This window comes from Aspergillus affinis, assembly GCF_023601865.1.
Source record: "Aspergillus affinis strain CMG 70 chromosome Unknown NODE_62_length_193083_cov_87_906428, whole genome shotgun sequence".
Taxonomy (NCBI): Eukaryota; Fungi; Ascomycota; class Eurotiomycetes; order Eurotiales; family Aspergillaceae; genus Aspergillus; species Aspergillus affinis.
Window position 1 is genome coordinate 100,622 of NW_026515843.1, and position 17,748 is coordinate 118,369.

The 17,748-nt window shown below is 46.8% G+C and overlaps 5 protein-coding genes across 5 annotated transcripts; 2 read left to right on the top strand and 3 right to left on the bottom strand.

Moving 5' to 3' along the window:
- Positions 1–1,274: 1,274 nt before the first annotated feature.
- On the bottom strand, positions 1,275–4,651 carry KD926_009041 (pyridoxal-dependent decarboxylase conserved domain protein; the record flags this gene model as incomplete). The annotated part of the gene is made up of 11 exons (XM_053101638.1): positions 1,275–1,854; positions 1,904–2,196; positions 2,253–2,426; positions 2,504–2,806; positions 2,853–2,961; positions 3,035–3,060; positions 3,116–3,579; positions 3,640–3,853; positions 3,905–3,987; positions 4,061–4,433; positions 4,502–4,651. The coding sequence occupies 11 exons, from the start codon at positions 4,649–4,651 to the stop codon at positions 1,275–1,277; spliced, it is 2,769 nt and encodes a 922-aa protein (XP_052954804.1).
- A 1,365-nt stretch (positions 4,652–6,016) lies between these two features.
- KD926_009042 (ankyrin repeat domain-containing protein) lies at positions 6,017–8,609 on the bottom strand (the record flags this gene model as incomplete). The annotated part of the gene is made up of 7 exons (XM_053101639.1): positions 6,017–6,549; positions 6,599–7,147; positions 7,241–7,610; positions 7,846–7,996; positions 8,043–8,087; positions 8,142–8,359; positions 8,439–8,609. 7 exons carry the CDS (start codon positions 8,607–8,609, stop codon positions 6,017–6,019), a joined length of 2,037 nt encoding a protein of 678 aa, XP_052954805.1.
- A 900-nt stretch (positions 8,610–9,509) lies between these two features.
- KD926_009043 (alpha/beta hydrolase) lies at positions 9,510–10,618 on the top strand (the record flags this gene model as incomplete). Its single annotated transcript, XM_053101640.1, has 2 exons — positions 9,510–9,575; positions 9,626–10,618. 2 exons carry the CDS (start codon positions 9,510–9,512, stop codon positions 10,616–10,618), a joined length of 1,059 nt encoding a protein of 352 aa, XP_052954806.1.
- A 1,704-nt stretch (positions 10,619–12,322) lies between these two features.
- Positions 12,323–12,790, top strand: KD926_009044 (uncharacterized protein; the record flags this gene model as incomplete). The annotated part of the gene is made up of 1 exon (XM_053101641.1): positions 12,323–12,790. One exon carries the CDS (start codon positions 12,323–12,325, stop codon positions 12,788–12,790), a length of 468 nt encoding a protein of 155 aa, XP_052954807.1.
- Positions 12,791–15,596: 2,806 nt separating this feature from the next.
- KD926_009045 (uncharacterized protein) lies at positions 15,597–16,997 on the bottom strand (the record flags this gene model as incomplete). Its single annotated transcript, XM_053101642.1, has 1 exon — positions 15,597–16,997. One exon carries the CDS (start codon positions 16,995–16,997, stop codon positions 15,597–15,599), a length of 1,401 nt encoding a protein of 466 aa, XP_052954808.1.
- Positions 16,998–17,748: the final 751 nt, after the last annotated feature.

A 17,748-nucleotide genomic window follows, 5' to 3' on the forward strand; every position in this document is an offset into this window, starting at 1 on the left:
TGCGATGCAAGCCATTTCCCGCTAATTGGAGCAGTGAGAGTAGCGGATATAACTACTAGTGAGGAAGGATGATGAAGGGCTGATATGTTCAGGCTTCTAGACTCCGCTGACGTCTGGATTACAAGAGTATATTTCTTCTCTGGTTGTTTTGGGCTGATATCGCGGGCTCGAGAAGGCGCCCCAAGCCAGGGGTCGAATCATCCTACTATCGAGGCAGCAGGCATTTATCTTCATTATCAAACCTCGACCCCTCTTTACAGCCTTCGACTTTCAAATCATTGTTTTCATAGCTTCTTTTTCCTATCCCACAACGGTCCTTCTCGCTCTACCAAACGAAGTGCTTTTGTTGATCGCTGAGGAACTTGGAGAATCTTGGAATATCAATTCTTTCGTCCAGGTCAATCGTCGCCTATACGGGCTACTCAACTCATATCTATACCGACGCGATGTTGATATGTGCCGCTCGGACGGGGACAATGCCCTATGGTGGGGAGTAACTCACGGCCTCCCATCAACCGCTCGAAAATCGCTCGAAGAGATCCGCGACCCAAGCGAATTGAGGAACCCTTTCTGGCTGGCATTATGGAAGGCAGCCGCATATACCCACGAAGATCTAGTCCGAATCATGATAGGAACCGGCATCGACATAATACCGCCGACGTCTTGTGAACGTGAATCCATGCTTTGGACAGCAGTGAGCGAAGGCCACGAATATCTAGTCCGAATCATATTAGAAAACGACACCCGGCTCTGACGAAAGGACATCGTGACCACCTGATTAGATTAGCAGTGAGCAAGGGCCACGACGGTGTTGCAAGAGTATTAATCGAGCTGGGCGGATACCCGGTGAATATGCCTCCAGGAGAGGTTGCGCGACATGAAATCGCTCGGTTAGATCTCGATGGTATTGCCCAAGACTCAAGATCAAATTTCTTCACTTGGTATCAGATACGCTAAAACTAGATTTATGTGGATTTATGAGTTCAAGGGAAAATCTTCCCCTCTTACAATAGATACTTGGAACTTTGGGTAACCTAATTGGCGCTTCTTGTGGGATCAGCAGCTATGGAGAATTCAATGTTCATTTTATGTCTTATTTTGTATTCCTACTTTCGCTTGGATTATGGTTGCTCAATGAATTGCACGCTTCAACGCTGAAATAAAATTTTTGCTGCCAAATGATCTCTTGAATTTTGTAGATTTAGTTGCTTAACAGGAAACTTCTACTTACGATATGCTCTTACAATCAGACAATATCCATGCTAACAGGCTCACTAAGACACCAATTGATCCTTTATCTCCTGAAACAAGTCCCGCCATTGATCATCCTCTCCATCATCAGACGACCTGTCGAAAGGATCCTTATTCACACCCTCCAAGTCTACATAAACGTCATCCCGCAATTCCATTGTCCCCGCCGCAAGCTCGGGGCCCATGTCCTTCAAAGTATCAGGAAGAAGGCGCGGTCCCGATTCCTCAGCCTTCTTCAAATCACGCCACACCTTGACCTGGAACTTCTGACCGGATCGAAAGAAGAAACCGCGCGGCGGTCCACCCTTCCTAACTGAGAACGGTTGCATAGGTGCTTCGTAGACATTAGTGAAACAGAGGATAGCACCTCTTGAAAGCTCACTGTTGTCGATTTCGGCGTCCAAGTCGAGGTTCACGTTGCCCGCAGACAGCTCGACGTTGGGGGACTTCAGCAGCATATGTGAGATGTGACGCTGCGTCCCCGTGCCATACAGATAGAACGGTATGAATGTGTTCGGGTATTTCGTGTCGCGGTTCCGGGAGCTCAGTGAGCGGTTCTTGATAATTTGGGTAATATTCACCTTAATTTGACCGGTTGGCTTTCTGGGAGCTGTAAGCACCGTACTGCCTTAATTATGATGACGATACTTACCCCGCTGAATTGAATAGGTTTCCCTCGAATATTGCTGGCATATTCCTCTTAACCGTGTTCAGTAATGACTGAAGACATGTCTTGTTTGATGTCCTGAGAATGACGGCCTCGCTGGAGCCTTTGACTTTGAGGTACTTGTTCAAATCGTCTTTTCCGAGACGGGCACGAAGGATAAGTTGACGGCGGTGTTTCGCTTCTTGAAAGGACGGTTTATACACCAGGAACACCCCATCTGCACCCTGCATGACAAAGCTATGTTCAGCGGGGCCAAAAGCGTTTCGTTGTCGGCAGATCTATTCAGACACCTGTTAGCCCTTGGGCCTGTCTATGGATGTTAACTGAGCAATACCTCGACCTCTTCCTCCACGACCTTCTGAAACTGCTTGACCAACTTTCCTATAAAGTTATGCTCTGTTGGAAATGGGCTCATGACGGCGTTGCTCAGCGCCATAAGATTTTGCGTGCAAACGTCAAGGCCGAGCCGATCCATGAAGTTCTCGGCGCAGGTGCCATACCTCTCGTGCTTTAACTCAGTAGATGTGAGATAGAAGCCAACATCAGTCGGTTTATCATTGGCGTGCTGATCGATAACCGCTGGACGACACGAAGCATTAAATAATTTGCCTCTTCGATATCATCGTTGATAGTTCCATCGGGATACCGCCAATTAATTGCAAAGGCATTGATGTTCAAATCTGATCCTATAGCTCGGAGCAGCGTCATGGTGTGCTTCTCGGCATCGCTGGCCACAATTTCGGCATTGGACTTGGACAGGATCTCGTCACGAATAAACTTCTTCTGTGCCTCCACGTCCCCACCATTTATTTCTGCAGGGAGCCGGTTGAGGGGAACACAGACGAAGGAGTCTCTGGTAGTGGTCATTGCTGCCCAGTGAGCGGCGAGCTGGTGGCTGGTTAGTAAGATACTGTAGGTGTACCGATGAACTCACCCGAGTGCTTGTGAAGGAAACCTCTTTCAGAAGGGCTCCGTATCCGTTCTCGTTGAGCCCAATGCACTGGTTGGAAAGCCAAGTTGACATGGCCGCTGCTCCAGGCTTGCTGTTTGCTGTCAATACGTGTGGTAAACCATCAGTCCAACATAGGCGACTTGCCTCCCTTCAACACCACATACACCGATATTTGTCGAAGAGCCTCGTCCTATAAAAGGACTCGTCCATGTTACCAGATTTTTCATCCTCCCATCACGATACACCAGACTTCCAGCCGGGTATGGAATATACCCAGCTTTATGTGGATCAATAGTAATCGAATCGGCACACTTCAACGCCAACAAGTCTTCTTGTGTGTCCACCTTCAAGCTAAGATCCGGTACAAACCCATCCCCGGTTGTCTCGACCCCTTCGAACGGGTCCGCCTTTGCCATCTGGCTCATGATCTTGCGAGGCAACATACTGGCAAAATATCCACCCCATGCAGCATCGGCATGAATTAGAAAAGATAAGCCTTTTCGTTGGAACCGTCGACGGATCCTGAGGATTTCGCTCAGTCGATCAACGGCCCCTTCTTCGGTCGAGCCCATAATGGCAACTACTGCATAAACAGCTTGCTGGTTTTCTAGGCTCTGTTCCAGCTCTACAACGAGATCGCTTAGATCGACACGCGCCTCATTGTCAACTCTGATGCCGAGGATGTTTTTCGAGCCGATGCCAATGATTGCTATATTGAAGATTAGCGGGCCGATTTATTTGATCAGTATCACAAGACAAGAAGACATACCACCGCCTTTAGGCCACGAGTAATGTCGGGTATTGCTCAGCATGTAGCGGATAGGCTTTTGGATGTTGAATCGCTGTTCCAAAACCGTCTTTCCAATTGACTGAATGTTGTATTTGTCCAAAGCATTTTCAATAAATGTAGATGAAACCCCCCACTTATCATTTAACACTTGGGGTATATCTAGGATGGTGTTTGGTTTGAGATTTAGTAGTTCCTAAGTTGTCAACTTCGTAAATTGCTTCATTGCTCCACTGCAAGTCTCAACTTCGAAAATGTCTGCCAGAAAATGCAGATCTCCTTCCTGGATAGCCAAGTACAGCGAGAGAGGATAGAACTTCAAATTCCTAGCTGGAGAATAATCAGCCTTTAACCAACAATACTTTCACCCCTTCCTCCATACACCTAAGAGAAAAGCACTTACCAGCCCAGATAGACTCCAAGTTCGCAACCGATCCATCACACGTAATATGACCCCAACCAGTGGGCAGATCCTGAATCTGATTGATATTATACCCCAGAAACTCACAAAGCTGCTCGCCGACCAATATCTCCGCAGCAGTAGAGAAAGGACTAGCCTCGGTAGTCACATTATTCGGATTATAAAGCATAGTCATAAAGTACCCCAGCAGAGAGACCATGGTAGGTTCGGGCGCAATATGGGCTTCATATCTTGGGGACCAGAACGGGACGGAATGCTTACCCGTCAGCTCAGCTGCCTTTTTGATCGCATTTCGGAAGTTGTTCGTCAGGCGGACGAATTCGTCGGTGTTGCGGATGTCTTCGGGGATGAATTTCTGTGATAGCAGAAAGGGGAAGGTTAGCCATTCTTATTGCCGAAGACTTTAGAATGGGTGAGTCGTACCGGTGACCTCGGAAAGTAGGCTTCTCTGGTGTTCTTTAATTCGGTCAGGATATTGTCGATATTCGTCTTGAAGTGGTCGAGATTCTCCGCTCCAGGGCCGACGAAGTAAGAGCTGATGGCTTGGTGGGTGGTGTCTTCGAGGTTTGTCATGCTTTGCTTTTCTAATGCAATAAATGGATAGACTTATGGGATTCAATGAGTGTTATAAGATTTGTATTGTGCCATAAGTATCAATGGCTGTTCAAGGACTATTTATACTACAAATGCCTCTTTCCCGATCTAGTGGCTATTCGATTTTCCAATGACAGACATTTAAGAACTCCACTACCTCGAGCAATGAAAAAAATTTATATTAATCAGAGATTCTCCACCACGCAAGAGCTGTGTGCTTGACATGGTCTTCAAAGCCATGACGCAATGGCTGTCAGCCTTCGTCACCGACGTCATGATCTTGCAGACAGAATAGCAGACGCCGTTGATATATGCAAGGAATTTGACATTTATACCTTGCATTTACAACCTAAACCCAAAATACTGACGATTGATCCAAATATAGTAACCTAACCCGTCGAGGCGAGTTGATCCATCACTGTATAGTTATCTTCAAAACAGATCTACTCACGAGTCTAGATGCCAAAATACATGCAACTACCATTTTAAGGGTACTGTTGCTTCATCATATCCTGATAATGGAGGAGGCCTCTAATCAACACATGATAGTCCGACTCTGACACCTTACCCCATGCAGGCATAGAAGGCCAGTCAAGACCAGACTAAACCAAAACACAAGACCACGGAGGTCACGTTTCACCAGCCCAAAATGTACATGCATACAGGTAAACTGTGTGACCAAGGGTTCAGCTACCTAGAATCAGGAATGGTTGGCATACATATTTCTAAGCGGGGAAAGGTGAAAGGTATTCAGACGCTGATTGGATCAAACGAGTCTCCTTGCAGCAATCACATCAATACCCACATACCTAATGAGATCATTGTCTAGCTGCGTATGAACGTATCTAGGATAAAGGGGGTCAGAAAGTGGGTTTACTAATAGAATCTTCACCCCCTCATTCAACCGATCGACTGCATATGTCGATCCTTGCTGTATTTCCTGATTCTGAACAGTTTCGCTTGAATACTTTGGATCTGTTGAGCGTCAGCTGCAGGGAATGACACGATCTTCTCATACAAGCTTTCCATTCTGTACTGTGCATGTTCAGGATTTCTATGACTCAATGACTGAAAATGTGCGGCCGCTTCCTGGCGAAGCAGCTGCCTCACGACCTTCAAATTTCCTTTCGCAGACGCCAACAATAGTTGACTGTCGCTGGCAGTTCCCTCAACTGGTTCGGAGTCTAGGAGTAATCGGAAAACCCCAATATTCCCATTGGCAGCAGCAGCAATTACAGAGTTGCGATAAACACCTCCTTGGATGCTAAGGTCTGCATATCTCTCAAAAAGATAGTTTATGACATCTTCGGCGCCTCTAGATGATGCTGCCAACATAACCCTCCCTTAAACTCCACCAAGTTGGTTGACATCCGCCCCTTTCTCGACAAGTATTGCCACTGTTTCCAAGCATCCTGAATATGCAGCAGCGTGTAGAGCACTGCCGAAAATGCCACCCGATAGTCGAACATCTGCTCCATGTCGAATAAGAAGTTCAACTAAGCCTGAGGACTCCCGACGAATCGAGGATGCTTGAAGTGTAGTGTCGAATACACCCCCGCGAGCATTAACATCTGCCCCTCGTTCGAGCAACAGTTTCATAGTATCCATGGCGTGCCGACGATCCTGCGTAGCACCCAGGCTGGCCGCTACGGCCAGTGCTGTCCCGAAAACGCCACCAGAACGGTGGATATCCGCGCCACGGTCAAGCAGAAGCTGAGTAATATCCCTAGTTTTACACTGACAGGCGGCTTGAAGGACACTGAAAAATATGCTATGCAAAGTGCCATTGTCATGTGCTGTGTTGTACAACTTTGGCTCGGAAAGTAGAAGGAAATTGCCCGTCATGAGGTCCGCGTGAACGGCAATCATAAAGAGACCTTTAGCATTTAAAATCAGCATCGAAGCCTAGAAGAAGTTCCACCATACTCCTCCAAAGGTTAGTATCTTCGCTTTCCTCTTCGCCATAGTCATATCCATTATCATCATCCTCAACTTCGTCATCTACGACCTCGTCACATTCATCTTCCTCATACTCAGCCTCGTTAGTCCCACCCTTGTTATATCGACTTTCGTCGTCCTCCTTATCTTCCTCGCCATTCTCGCCATTCTCGCCATCCTCGCCATCGCAATGAGCATCATTCTCATCAATTACATCCTCGCTATCACAATAAGGACAATCCTCGTCAATTACATCCTCATAAAAAGCACCATCATGGTCGTCCTCATCTTCATCTTCATCTTCATCTCTTGTCCAAACTAGAGCTGCTTGTAGAGTATTTCCGTAGAGACCACCGCCTAGGTTCACGTCAGCGTTTTCTTCCAAGAGCAGCTTCGCCGTGATAATGCGCCCCCGGTATGCTGCAGCCTGTAAAGCACTCCCATGCATGCCAAATCGACCATTCTTATCAGCACCCTTTCGGATGAGAAGTCTGGCGGTTTCAGTGTATCCTCTGAAAGAAGCTGCCTGCCATGACCCTGCAAGTGGACTCGTCAAGAATGGCACAATATTTCCGTCGATCACGGCTTGCGTGAATTTATCACCTGGGTCCACTATGCCGTAATGTTAACTTTCTGTTGAAATGAGCTGTTGTGAATTTACAGTAGCCCCCTTTGACAATAGAACCTGAAAAATGTCTTGATGCCATTTATAGGCGGCTGCTTGCAAGGCATTATCGAAGATTCCGCCATGAATATGGAAATTAGCCTTATTTGCCAGCAAAAGCTTCACCATTTCAAAAATTCCACTAAATGACGCCACCTCGAGTGCTGTGCCCCCTACACCTCCGAGGCAATTGACGTCCACCTTGTGGTTTAGAAGGAGCTGGGCTATCTTCAGCTGATTTCGTCCAGCTGCCACGTGCAGGGCAGTTCCGAGCAGACTGTTCACGTGTGTGGTGTCAACATCTTCCTTCAGAAGATCTTCTACGGTCTGAAACTCCTGCACCACACGCGGAGTTTAGTGGACTCCCATAAGCTCTACCACGGCTCTTTGTATCAGCTCCGTTCTTTATGAGAAATTTGACACAATCACTATGCCCGTGGGCACTCGCAGCAGCTATTGGAGTTCCATGGTGGAGCTCAGTTGTAATGATATATCTTTTCGCATGTGTAATCCAAAGAACTCTTTTTGCAAGGCTCTTATGCCCAGGAAGCTGGCCCTCTATCCTGCTCACTGCTTGCTCATAGGCTTGAGACAGTATTGCTCTTTTATCCTGTTCATTTGTCCCTTGGCCTCGCTCTGGGAACTGGTTCAGTGAGTTCATTATGTCCCTTTCTGTCGTCTTATATCGAAGGAACTCCAGGTAAAGCTGGGCAAGTAAAAACCTAGATTCATTAGAGCAATGGTAGGTGGTAGTCGTTATAAGCTCACTTATATTCCACCAACATAATGTGCAATGCCGGCTCGGATCTCGTCCTGATATCCATATTAGCGTTTAGTAGCACTTTAGTAATGTTGCCATCGAGATACATTTCCACATCTTCATCAGTGGCATGGATAGTCAGTGTATTGTCATGGTTGAGTCCCGCAATGATATCACCAATTGGACGCGATGTTGCTAACACCCTGAGATCCTTCTCGAACTGTATTTTGGAAACCTCCGATAAGAGCTCGGGTCGAACGGGGAAACTGCATTCATCCAGAGCGTCAATGACAAGGAAGAATTTCCAAAATAAGTTAAATGAGATCTAAACGGTGTTGCAGATTTCATGGTATGAAAGTTGTGTCTGTCTCTCTTTTGGTGTGTTTTCCGTAATAGCCTCTCACCTCTTTGGGCAATTGAGGGGACTTTCGCAGAAGCTGTTTTGCGATGCTCAAAAGGAGATCATCGATCTTCTGTCGTTCCTGCTGTCGAAAGCTAAAATAGAAATAAGCAACTCCAACAGATGAGTCCTGTTCAAATTCTTTCAGCAGGTTTTCGATGACAATTGCTGTCATAATTGTCTTTCCACTCCCAGGAATTCCGGGACAAAAGAGAGTCTTGTCAGATCCGTTCACCCCGTCTTTATACACTTGGGATTCTAAAAACCATCTACCAGTCTTTGGTGGTTCAAAGCTGAACTTTTTTTTTTTTTTCTTTCTTTTTCTGCGCACGGCGAGCTGAGGCCCCCTGTGCCCCACCCATGACACGTATCACGCCCATTGCAGCTACGGCAATAATCCTAGCCCCGAGCCTTGTCACGAACTTGCTCTATTTACATCTATTTCGCACAAGTCATCATATTAAGCCTAAGGTGCCAGTCCGAGAGGCTAAAAATTATTTAGTTAGAATATGGTTAAGCTGTATAGAACCATTCTCGATTTATACATTTGTAAATTGACTGCTACTATTATACTGTTTGGTCTGTTATAAGGCGACAAGATAACAAACTGACCGTGGCGTGGTTTAATATTTGGGTATCCCGGAATTTGCTCTGAGGAGCATACAATGAAATGATCCAGCTCCTAGAGGAAAGGGAACGCGGTCAAATAATCCCGAATTCAGATACCACGGTCATTTTTAACTAGAGTATCTGATTGCAAGATGAATATGCCGAGCCGAGCCAAGCCGAGCCAAGCCGAGCGGCAGATATGCCAAGACCATGGCTCATTTTGACACATACTATAGAGATAATGCTTGTGCAGGTTTCCAGCAGATTAACGTGCATCGATCAATTCGACAGATCATCATGACTGTACATGACTCATCATCAATCATAAGGTTAGAAGAAAGTTAACCATCCTATAAAAGCCCTACCTAAGTCTGCATTGAGAAGCTGAATTGTCCAGTTCCAGATTCATGTCAATCGAATGCCTCACACTACCCACAACACAAATCACCTTCATTCATCGACCGCAATGGATCAATATAAAACCAAGGAAGATGTCCTCAGGCTAGGCATAATTGACCCGGAGCTCGAAGAAGTACGTCAGCATAAAGCACTTTCCTGAATAATCACTTACGGCCAAACCAGGTCCTAAAACGTAGTCCACCACCTATCTTGGACTTCTCACAGCCCGTTGGACAACCGCGCCAGATAGCTTTGGCAATGGAGAAGGCGGCATACGACTCCTGTCCAACATTCGATACACAGGAAACTACAATTGACATTCAAATGCGCGATGGTTACCAAAGCAATCTTCACATCGTCAAGCCAGCCAAGTCATCTTCAGGGAACCCCGTGGTGGTTCTTGTATTCGGGGGAGGTTTTGTCATGGGCACAAATATCCAGTCAATTGTCTGGGCCCGCACGATCGCACATCTGTATGGTGCTACTGTGGTCCAGCCCTTGTATCGCCTAGCACCGGAGCACAAGTTCCCAACTGCTCCAAATGACATCTGGGATAGTGTGCAATGGATAGCTGCCAACGCGTCTACACTTGATGCGGACTTGACCAAAGGGTTCGTCATAGGCGGCGCGTCAGCCGGCGGTAACCTTTCCATTGTCGCAGCGCATCGTTCCGTGAAAGATAATCTCTCTCCGCCAATCACCGGGGTTGTCGCCAGTATACCAGTCTGCATGAGCGAGGAAACCGTACCAGAGAAATACAAGGACCTGTGGGTATCTCGGGAGCAAAACGCAAACGCGCCTGGAAATCCAGGTCTCGATTCAAAGTCGATGGGTGGATACGAGGCTCTCTACCAGCAGGATTTCTTGTCCGAGGACTTTTCGCCCTTCAACTCGACAGCGCCATTCTCTTCTCTTCCGCGGACATATATTCAAATTGCCGGATTGGATATTCTCCGTGACGACGGCCTTATCTATGGAAAGGTTCTGAAAGACAATGGGGTTGACGTGAAATTCGATGCTTATCCTGGCATGCCGCACGGTCACTTTAATCTATGGCCACACCTGAAGCAGTCCATCAAATGTCAGGAGGATACCATTTGGCATTTTGGATGGCTTTTGAATCGCGAGGTACCTAGGGAAAGGGTGGAAGAAATTGTTGCTTCGATTGTGAAATGAATCACGAGACTACCAGCGTCGACGTATCTGTACTTACTTTGCGCCAGGGCTATTTCAAGAGTAAGCGGTTATTCGTGGTTTAGCAGTCAAAGGCATTTGATATTCTGGTCCTCCTGTTCTTCTGGGTATGGAAGGTGTGTTTGCAGGTGATCTAAATGATTATTGAATTATCTAGCCAAAATAAGCGAAGTGCTCCAACTACGAAAGGTTGTATAGTGTAATGGTTAGCACATCGGATTCTGATTCCGGTAATCCCGGTTCGATCCCGGGTACGACCTCTACTTTTTTCTACTTGGTTTATTTTTCTACAAGTGAGGTGGGGAGTTGGCCGTTTGTGGAGCTCGGGAAGCCCTATCAGGGCTGATATTCGAGGACAATGTACCAGAATCAAACAATCAATAAGTCTTGGCACCTATGTGACCGCTTTGGAAGCATAACACTGTTCACTTCACTGTGTACACGGTACCTAGCTGGTGATACTAACAGTCACAACTGCCCGGATCACAGAGTACGCTGCGGAGTATTGCAGTTAATTCTTACGGTGCTTATTTAGGAATGTAGGAGCAGCATCTAGAAACCTGAATGAAAAATACTGCGTGCATAGGGGCTATTCAGTCTCAGGTAGATCGAAGACTGAACATGTCTTAGGGGTGGTAGGCCAGGTGACGATTTCAGCTCTAATGCACTAGTGGGTGGCGATGAAGCCAACCAAAGCCAACTTGGGAAAGAGGATGCTGTATGTAGTACCAAATGCAGACTGCCTCACGAAATGCTGCTAGAGGTGTTTCAATCAGAGGATCAGGGTATGTCTGTATCCAAGTACCTATACCAATCAATTAGTTCGGTCGATATAATAGGAGTCGAAACTTGTTTTTGAACAATTGTTACACCGTCTAGGGTACGAATTGATTAGCGGTCCAGAATCATATTGAGAGGGGCCCCGAAGCCACTTTTATCTACTTCGACTATGGTGTCAAAACCTAGTATGCGCTGACCTGCTAGTGTAGCTATTCAGCCGCGGGCAACTAGTGATCAATCAATGGAAACTCTACTTGCCTGACGAAATATATATATTGAAACGCTAAACTATACAAGTATTTCGCCGAATGAAGCTGAACCTCGTGTTCGCACGCCGTAAACCCACAGATGCAGTAGCCAAATAAAAACAACACTAAACTATGTACTGTATAGCAGCTCGCCACAACATCGATAGTCAAGAGACATGTGCGGGGAGCATTTCCGTTAAAGGAGCAAAAAATTCAGTGAATTATGTGAGTAGAAAAAGCAAGATAAGTATAGCAGGCGTAGAAGACGCCATTGAAAGAGGTACCACTGGCACGAAAAAGCAATTTCTACTCGAAGTCTATTGCCTCCACATTATCTAAATACTGAGCTGAAACCAATTCCAAATTTCAGCTTGATCAGCGATCCGAGAAGACTAAAAAACAGGCATAGGAAAAAGCAACTTACTTTATTTCTTCAACAATGATCGCTCTTCCTCATTATAAATAGGGAGGTCTCGCTCGCTCGTCGAGAAGTTCAGTCCTTCCAAGACAGCGAATATCTTGCCCTATTCCTTGACTTGTAAAATATCTATTTATCCCCCGACTCGAATAAGCTTCTGAAGCTTCACTTTCTGCATTCATACATATCAACTAATTGAACTAAACCTCAGCTCCTAGATTCGTGCAATTCAAAAGCATTATGAAGCTGCTTTTCGCCGTCACCACGCTTTTTGCTGCGTCCGCTGTCGCAAAATATACCCCCGGTCAAGAATGCCGCACCAACAAAGGATGTGACGAAAATTGTCTAGGAGGCAAATGGGCCGTCGTGATGAAGGCAGGTGACGCGCGGATGGTCTGCAATCCTAGCACGCTTGATTCGACACGGTATGTTCGTGCCTGGTGTACAGGTATTGACATACCAGAAACGAACGCCCAAAAGCGAAAGGTTGTTTGCGACAGCATGAAAGGAACTATTTGCGATAGGCAATGTTTTTTGGAAACTCCAGCATCGAAGGAGGATGATCTGACCACCCGCTTCGAGAAGGCGTGCGCGGAACAGAAGGACTCGAACGGTGATTCATGCGATGCGCTGGTCTTTGTGTATCCTACGAAGGAACTGGGCGTGCAGGGTACTGATGGGAAATGTGATGTGTCTGTGTTTTCCTAGCTTTAAGCAGTCGACATAGGGCTTAGGCAGCTCTGAAAGAGTTGTCCTGTTTCTTCCAAGAAACAAAGATTCTCACAATGTTTTTGCTTGGTTTCATCTCTCCTGCGTTTTTTTTTTTTTCGGTTTCTTTGCTTAAGTGTGTGAAATGTCCGAGGATTTCGAAGACAGTACTTATTATGATAATTTGGATGGTATTGACATGCGAAACTAGATTATCAAAGATAGAATTTAGTTGCTTACAAGCTCTACCAAGATGCAAGGCATCGTCAATATTGTTGAAACAAGGAGTATGCAGTGGCTCGCTGCGAAAATAGTTCCATTCGGTGAACCCTAATGTAAAAACAAAAAAAAGAACGACATAGATACAACTGATTTAAGAGCTGTACCACCCACCACCGGCCTACCATCGCTACGGCTGACGGGAGAACAACCCAAATCAGCCCCGGCTTGAGCAGCTGTCCCTGCCGCACCCAAAAAATAATATAATGGATTTTCGCAATGAAATCACCCTCGTTGACATGGGGGAAGGATGATTTGGCTTCTCTTTTTCCTTAATGAGAAACTTGCACAGGGGCCCCCAACCATCTTGGACCTTGAATTCCAGCACCTCGCGGCCTCGCCTCTGTGCAGCGGTGCATACCAGGTCATAATGGGCAGCATAGCCATCAGCCAAACGACTAGTGTCCTGCCAGTTTCCGTTGGTCCGGGCGGATAGGGGAGATCGCAGAAGTGGGATGTAAAGGCTGATGTAATGCTGGGGGGCGTATGTAGTTAGCAAACAAAGAGATCACGAAGCAAACCCTGGGGTAGGGGCCCATACACGATCAATGAGCTCCAAGAGCTTCCAGCGCTTCCAGCTGAGAATGGCGTAGAATGTGCGCTCCACGGATGCCAACCATGACTCGAGGGGGCGAGTGGTCAGAATAATTCTTGAACCGGAATAGATATCCACGAGCTCCTCAACAAAGAGAATACACGGGATATCCGTAACCGCCTGGAACTAATTGATAATTATTATGCCCGAAAAGATCCAGCCGAACCATTTCTCTCTCGATTTCGCCATTCGGCAAAATGTCCTTGCCTTCCCAATTACGTGACATCCACGTCTGATGAGGTAGAATCGCGTCCGACGATTGCCCTTGATGCCAACGAGATCACCGCGGAGAGCTGCGTTGCCTCTTGGTCTCTGTTGCCCAGGTGGCTTATAGAGAGTCAGTCTCATGTGGCTATCGACCGCTTGAATCGGTACCCGTCAGCGTCACAGGAGGGCCTAAAGAAGCGTATTGTGCAATGGCGACAGCTCCCAAGTGAGACTACCCCTCCGCCTGCTCCAATACCCATGGCAACGACGGAGAGACTAAACTTTGGCAGATTCCAGTCACCTGTGCCTGGGAACAGGAGCCTCTGATATTCTAGACCTTATTATACGTGTTACGTGTACACCTTCTCGGGACAAGATACTTGTAACGCCCCCTTGCTTTGAGCTGTACAAAGTTTGCGCTGCTCTTCACGAGGTCGGAGCCCATGAATGTGGACAAGACTTTACCCAGGATGATTTTCAGCTTCCCGTCGAGCAGGTACAGCGGGCCTTGTAATCAATGAAGCTATTGCTGACTTTTGAAGATATGCGCCACCATCGCGGCTGATGCTAATATTAAAGTCGTCTTCCTAACTTCCCCGGGCAACCCAACTGGCACCATAGTCCCACTACCAGAGGTTAAACAAATTCTTGACTATAAAAGTTCGTCCTCCAACACTTCCCGTGATGCTGCTCCATCATGACCTTTGGGGACAAGAGAGAGAAGACTAAACCAGGCTTCAGGACTCCAGGGTATTGTGGTGATGGATGAAGTGCGGCTGAATAATATGCACGGAAATCACCGGGGTCCTGGCTACAATCAAGAGATCTGCGCGATGGTTGCTGGCTGAATTTTATAGTGATGGTAAGACATTTTTTCCACTACATCGACAGCAACAAATCAATGTTGCAGTTCAAAGGGATACTAATTATTATTTTACCAGAGGGATTGTCTGAGACTATATGTACAATGAGAAAACAGCAAGTTGATTTTTAGTCAAATTGGTTTTTCGTGTAGACAATGCGGGGATTAATTCCGATCGTGCGGCTTGATTCCTGGCCTGCACCAGCCTCATATCACTCTCACCAACTCTCACCATAACAAACATTCTATCGAAACAGCGTCCCCACACATCCCCTCTGTTTACTTTACATTTGAATGAAAGATGCCATTTTCCATTGATGGCGCGAAAAAGGCAGGAATGAAGTGAATACAAGTTGTTCACTACCGAAGTTCAGCTAGAATCTTACAATTTGGTGAGTCAAGTCTTGCATGACTGGGTGCATTTACAGTCACGAGGCACATTGGCTGTGAGGGAGCTCAAGTCTTACATCGCTGAGCTCCTGGAAGCGATAGCCGTGATCACGGAAGCTCTGACAGACTTCTTTCGCAGCACCTCCCTGCGAGGATGCTTGTTGACGCAGATGTATCCTGCGTGGCCCAATCCCTGTTAAATTATGCCATTCGCTGAATCTCAATTTCTCGAGTTGCCTATATAACGTAGCATTTTTACTCTAAGTTGAAATCTAGTAGATGGTAGTGAGATAGCAATAGAGAATTCTTGATTTGAAGAAGACAAGCTGTCCAAACGGTCTAGCTAACTAGCTAGCAAAACAACACCCTGCCCTACCGGCCTGAGCATTCAACTTGTAATATCAACTTTACTGCATAAAAGTACGCCTATTCCAGCTCTTTTTAAATCCTCTAGCAGGCACACAGGCGATCCTCTAGTTAGCTGCGTCGCTCGGAGCGTACATGTTGATAGAGTCAAATGGTTGAACCGTCTTGTAACTGCATCGGCCGTTTGTCTTGACGCCATCGAAACGATCGTCAACCCACTGGAGGAAACTGGGAGCCGAAGCAGGAATCACTGGGTCATGGTCGATTCCAGGATACGTTTGTAAGTGAATCTCATTTCCAGATTGACAGCTGGTATTGTATGCGGTCTCGACCATTTGCGGAAGCACCGAAACGTCGGAAAGTCCCTGTACAATAAAGACAGGCTGGGGACTTTTGCCTTCGCCCCTGGCGGTGATATTTTGCATTTTCTCCAAGGCAAAGTGAAAGCTTGGGTCTGAGATGTTGAACATGTCGGTAACATCAAGGTCCGCAACTAATGATTTCATTGAGGCGTAGCATGCTTGGGCGAGTGTCGCGAGCTCAAGACGCTTCCGAAAAGGAGGCTCTAACCAAGTTTGACGGTCTTTAGGAAGAATGCTTCGCAAGCCGAGAGCGAGCCATCCAGCTTCTGCAAGAACACCACGAGCCGAAGCATCACCGGATGGAGACGTGCTCTGGATAGCAGCAAGGGCCATGTCTTGCATTCGAACTCCAGGTGCCTGAGCAACCGTACCAAGGTACTTGCCTAGTGACAGAGGGTTTTTCTGCAGCAGAGAGCTCTCCGCAAGAGCCCAAGCTGCACCGCCTCCTTGGGAATGGCCGACACTCATCCACTCGGTCGTGAGCGCGTGACCAAATAGCTTTCGAGCTGCAGCAAAGGAGTAGTACAAGTCATGAGCCTGTGCTGGTGAAGCTTGGTATTGAGGTGCGGTGTAGTTGTTCCCGAGCCCGGCATAGTCTGTTGCAATGACTGCATATCCACGCGAAACTAAAACGGCCCAGCTGCCATACTCATACAAGCTTGGCATAGCCGATGGTGCACAACCTCGAAACACACCGGATGTTCCGTGACCATAGGCGATTGCAGGGTATACATGGCCGTTCAACCTACTGGCGTACGGGAAAGCGATGAAACCGGTAACCGGAATCTTCTTGCCATCGAGATCCTTTGAAACGTATTGGAACCTGTAGGCAGTTGTACCCTTCGGGACATCGTGGAGGAGAGTGGCATTGATGGGCTCTAATTTAAGAGCATCGCCGGGCTCTGAGTTGGAAAAGTTATGAGCGGTCTCATAGAAAGTTGTGTCATAGATTGAGCCGTAAGAAGCGGCATCCACAGCTAGACCTTCCTGAAAATTCTTGTAGCAGGTCGAGTCACAACCGTATTTGCTAGCAATACTCTCAGAAACATTCAAGTTTGCGACTTGAATGGCTTGGACGGAGGCCATCAAAGCCAATAACAGAGCAGAGAATTTAAAAGACATGGCGAGGAAAAATCGTTGTGGCATTTGTTTGGAGAGACTCGTGAGCTTCCTGAAAGAAAATGATTGCGAGGCCCGGGGGTTCCTACGGCGTACTCTTTAAAGAAACCGAAAGGATACTTAACTACGATAGTAAGACGCAATTGGAGCCGGCCATAAACCTTGCAAATCATTTCGTCGTTTCTCCTATACATTAATTGTTCAGCTATAATAAACTATTATAAACACTTGGGTGTGGTAATATTTGGGTGTGGGAACTCTCGGGGTGATATTCGGAATAAATGTTGCGAAAGTGGATACACTAGCGGTACAGTTGGTGGTGGTGGTGGTGAATTCATACCCTGACCCCTCACTAAGCGATATGCTGGATGCCACTATCTAGTCCTTATGTATGTTTATGTACAGTAGTCCATTGATTATCGACGAATTTAGAGCCTCGTCACGGCCTGTGGTGGCCTACATGTCTGGTGTTCTGTTAAGCGGCCCTGTGGCGCGGCTTTGCAACCTCTTTGATGCCTCTGCGAAGTCTAGTATTGCGCCTAAAACGCTACTATACTGCATATCATCCTTCTTACCTTTCTTACCTTGTGATCCACCTCCCAGCATTCCTGAAATATCATTAAAAGCAGTTCCAATCTTCCTCTGAAGTTCCTGTCGTAGGTTCTTCAATTTTGGACAGTCAACTAGTACGTGTACCACTGTTTCTGGGGCTCCACATTCACACTTATCATCCTCCCTGAAGCGGTGTAGTTTGGCATGGCTGGCTAATAAAGAGTGG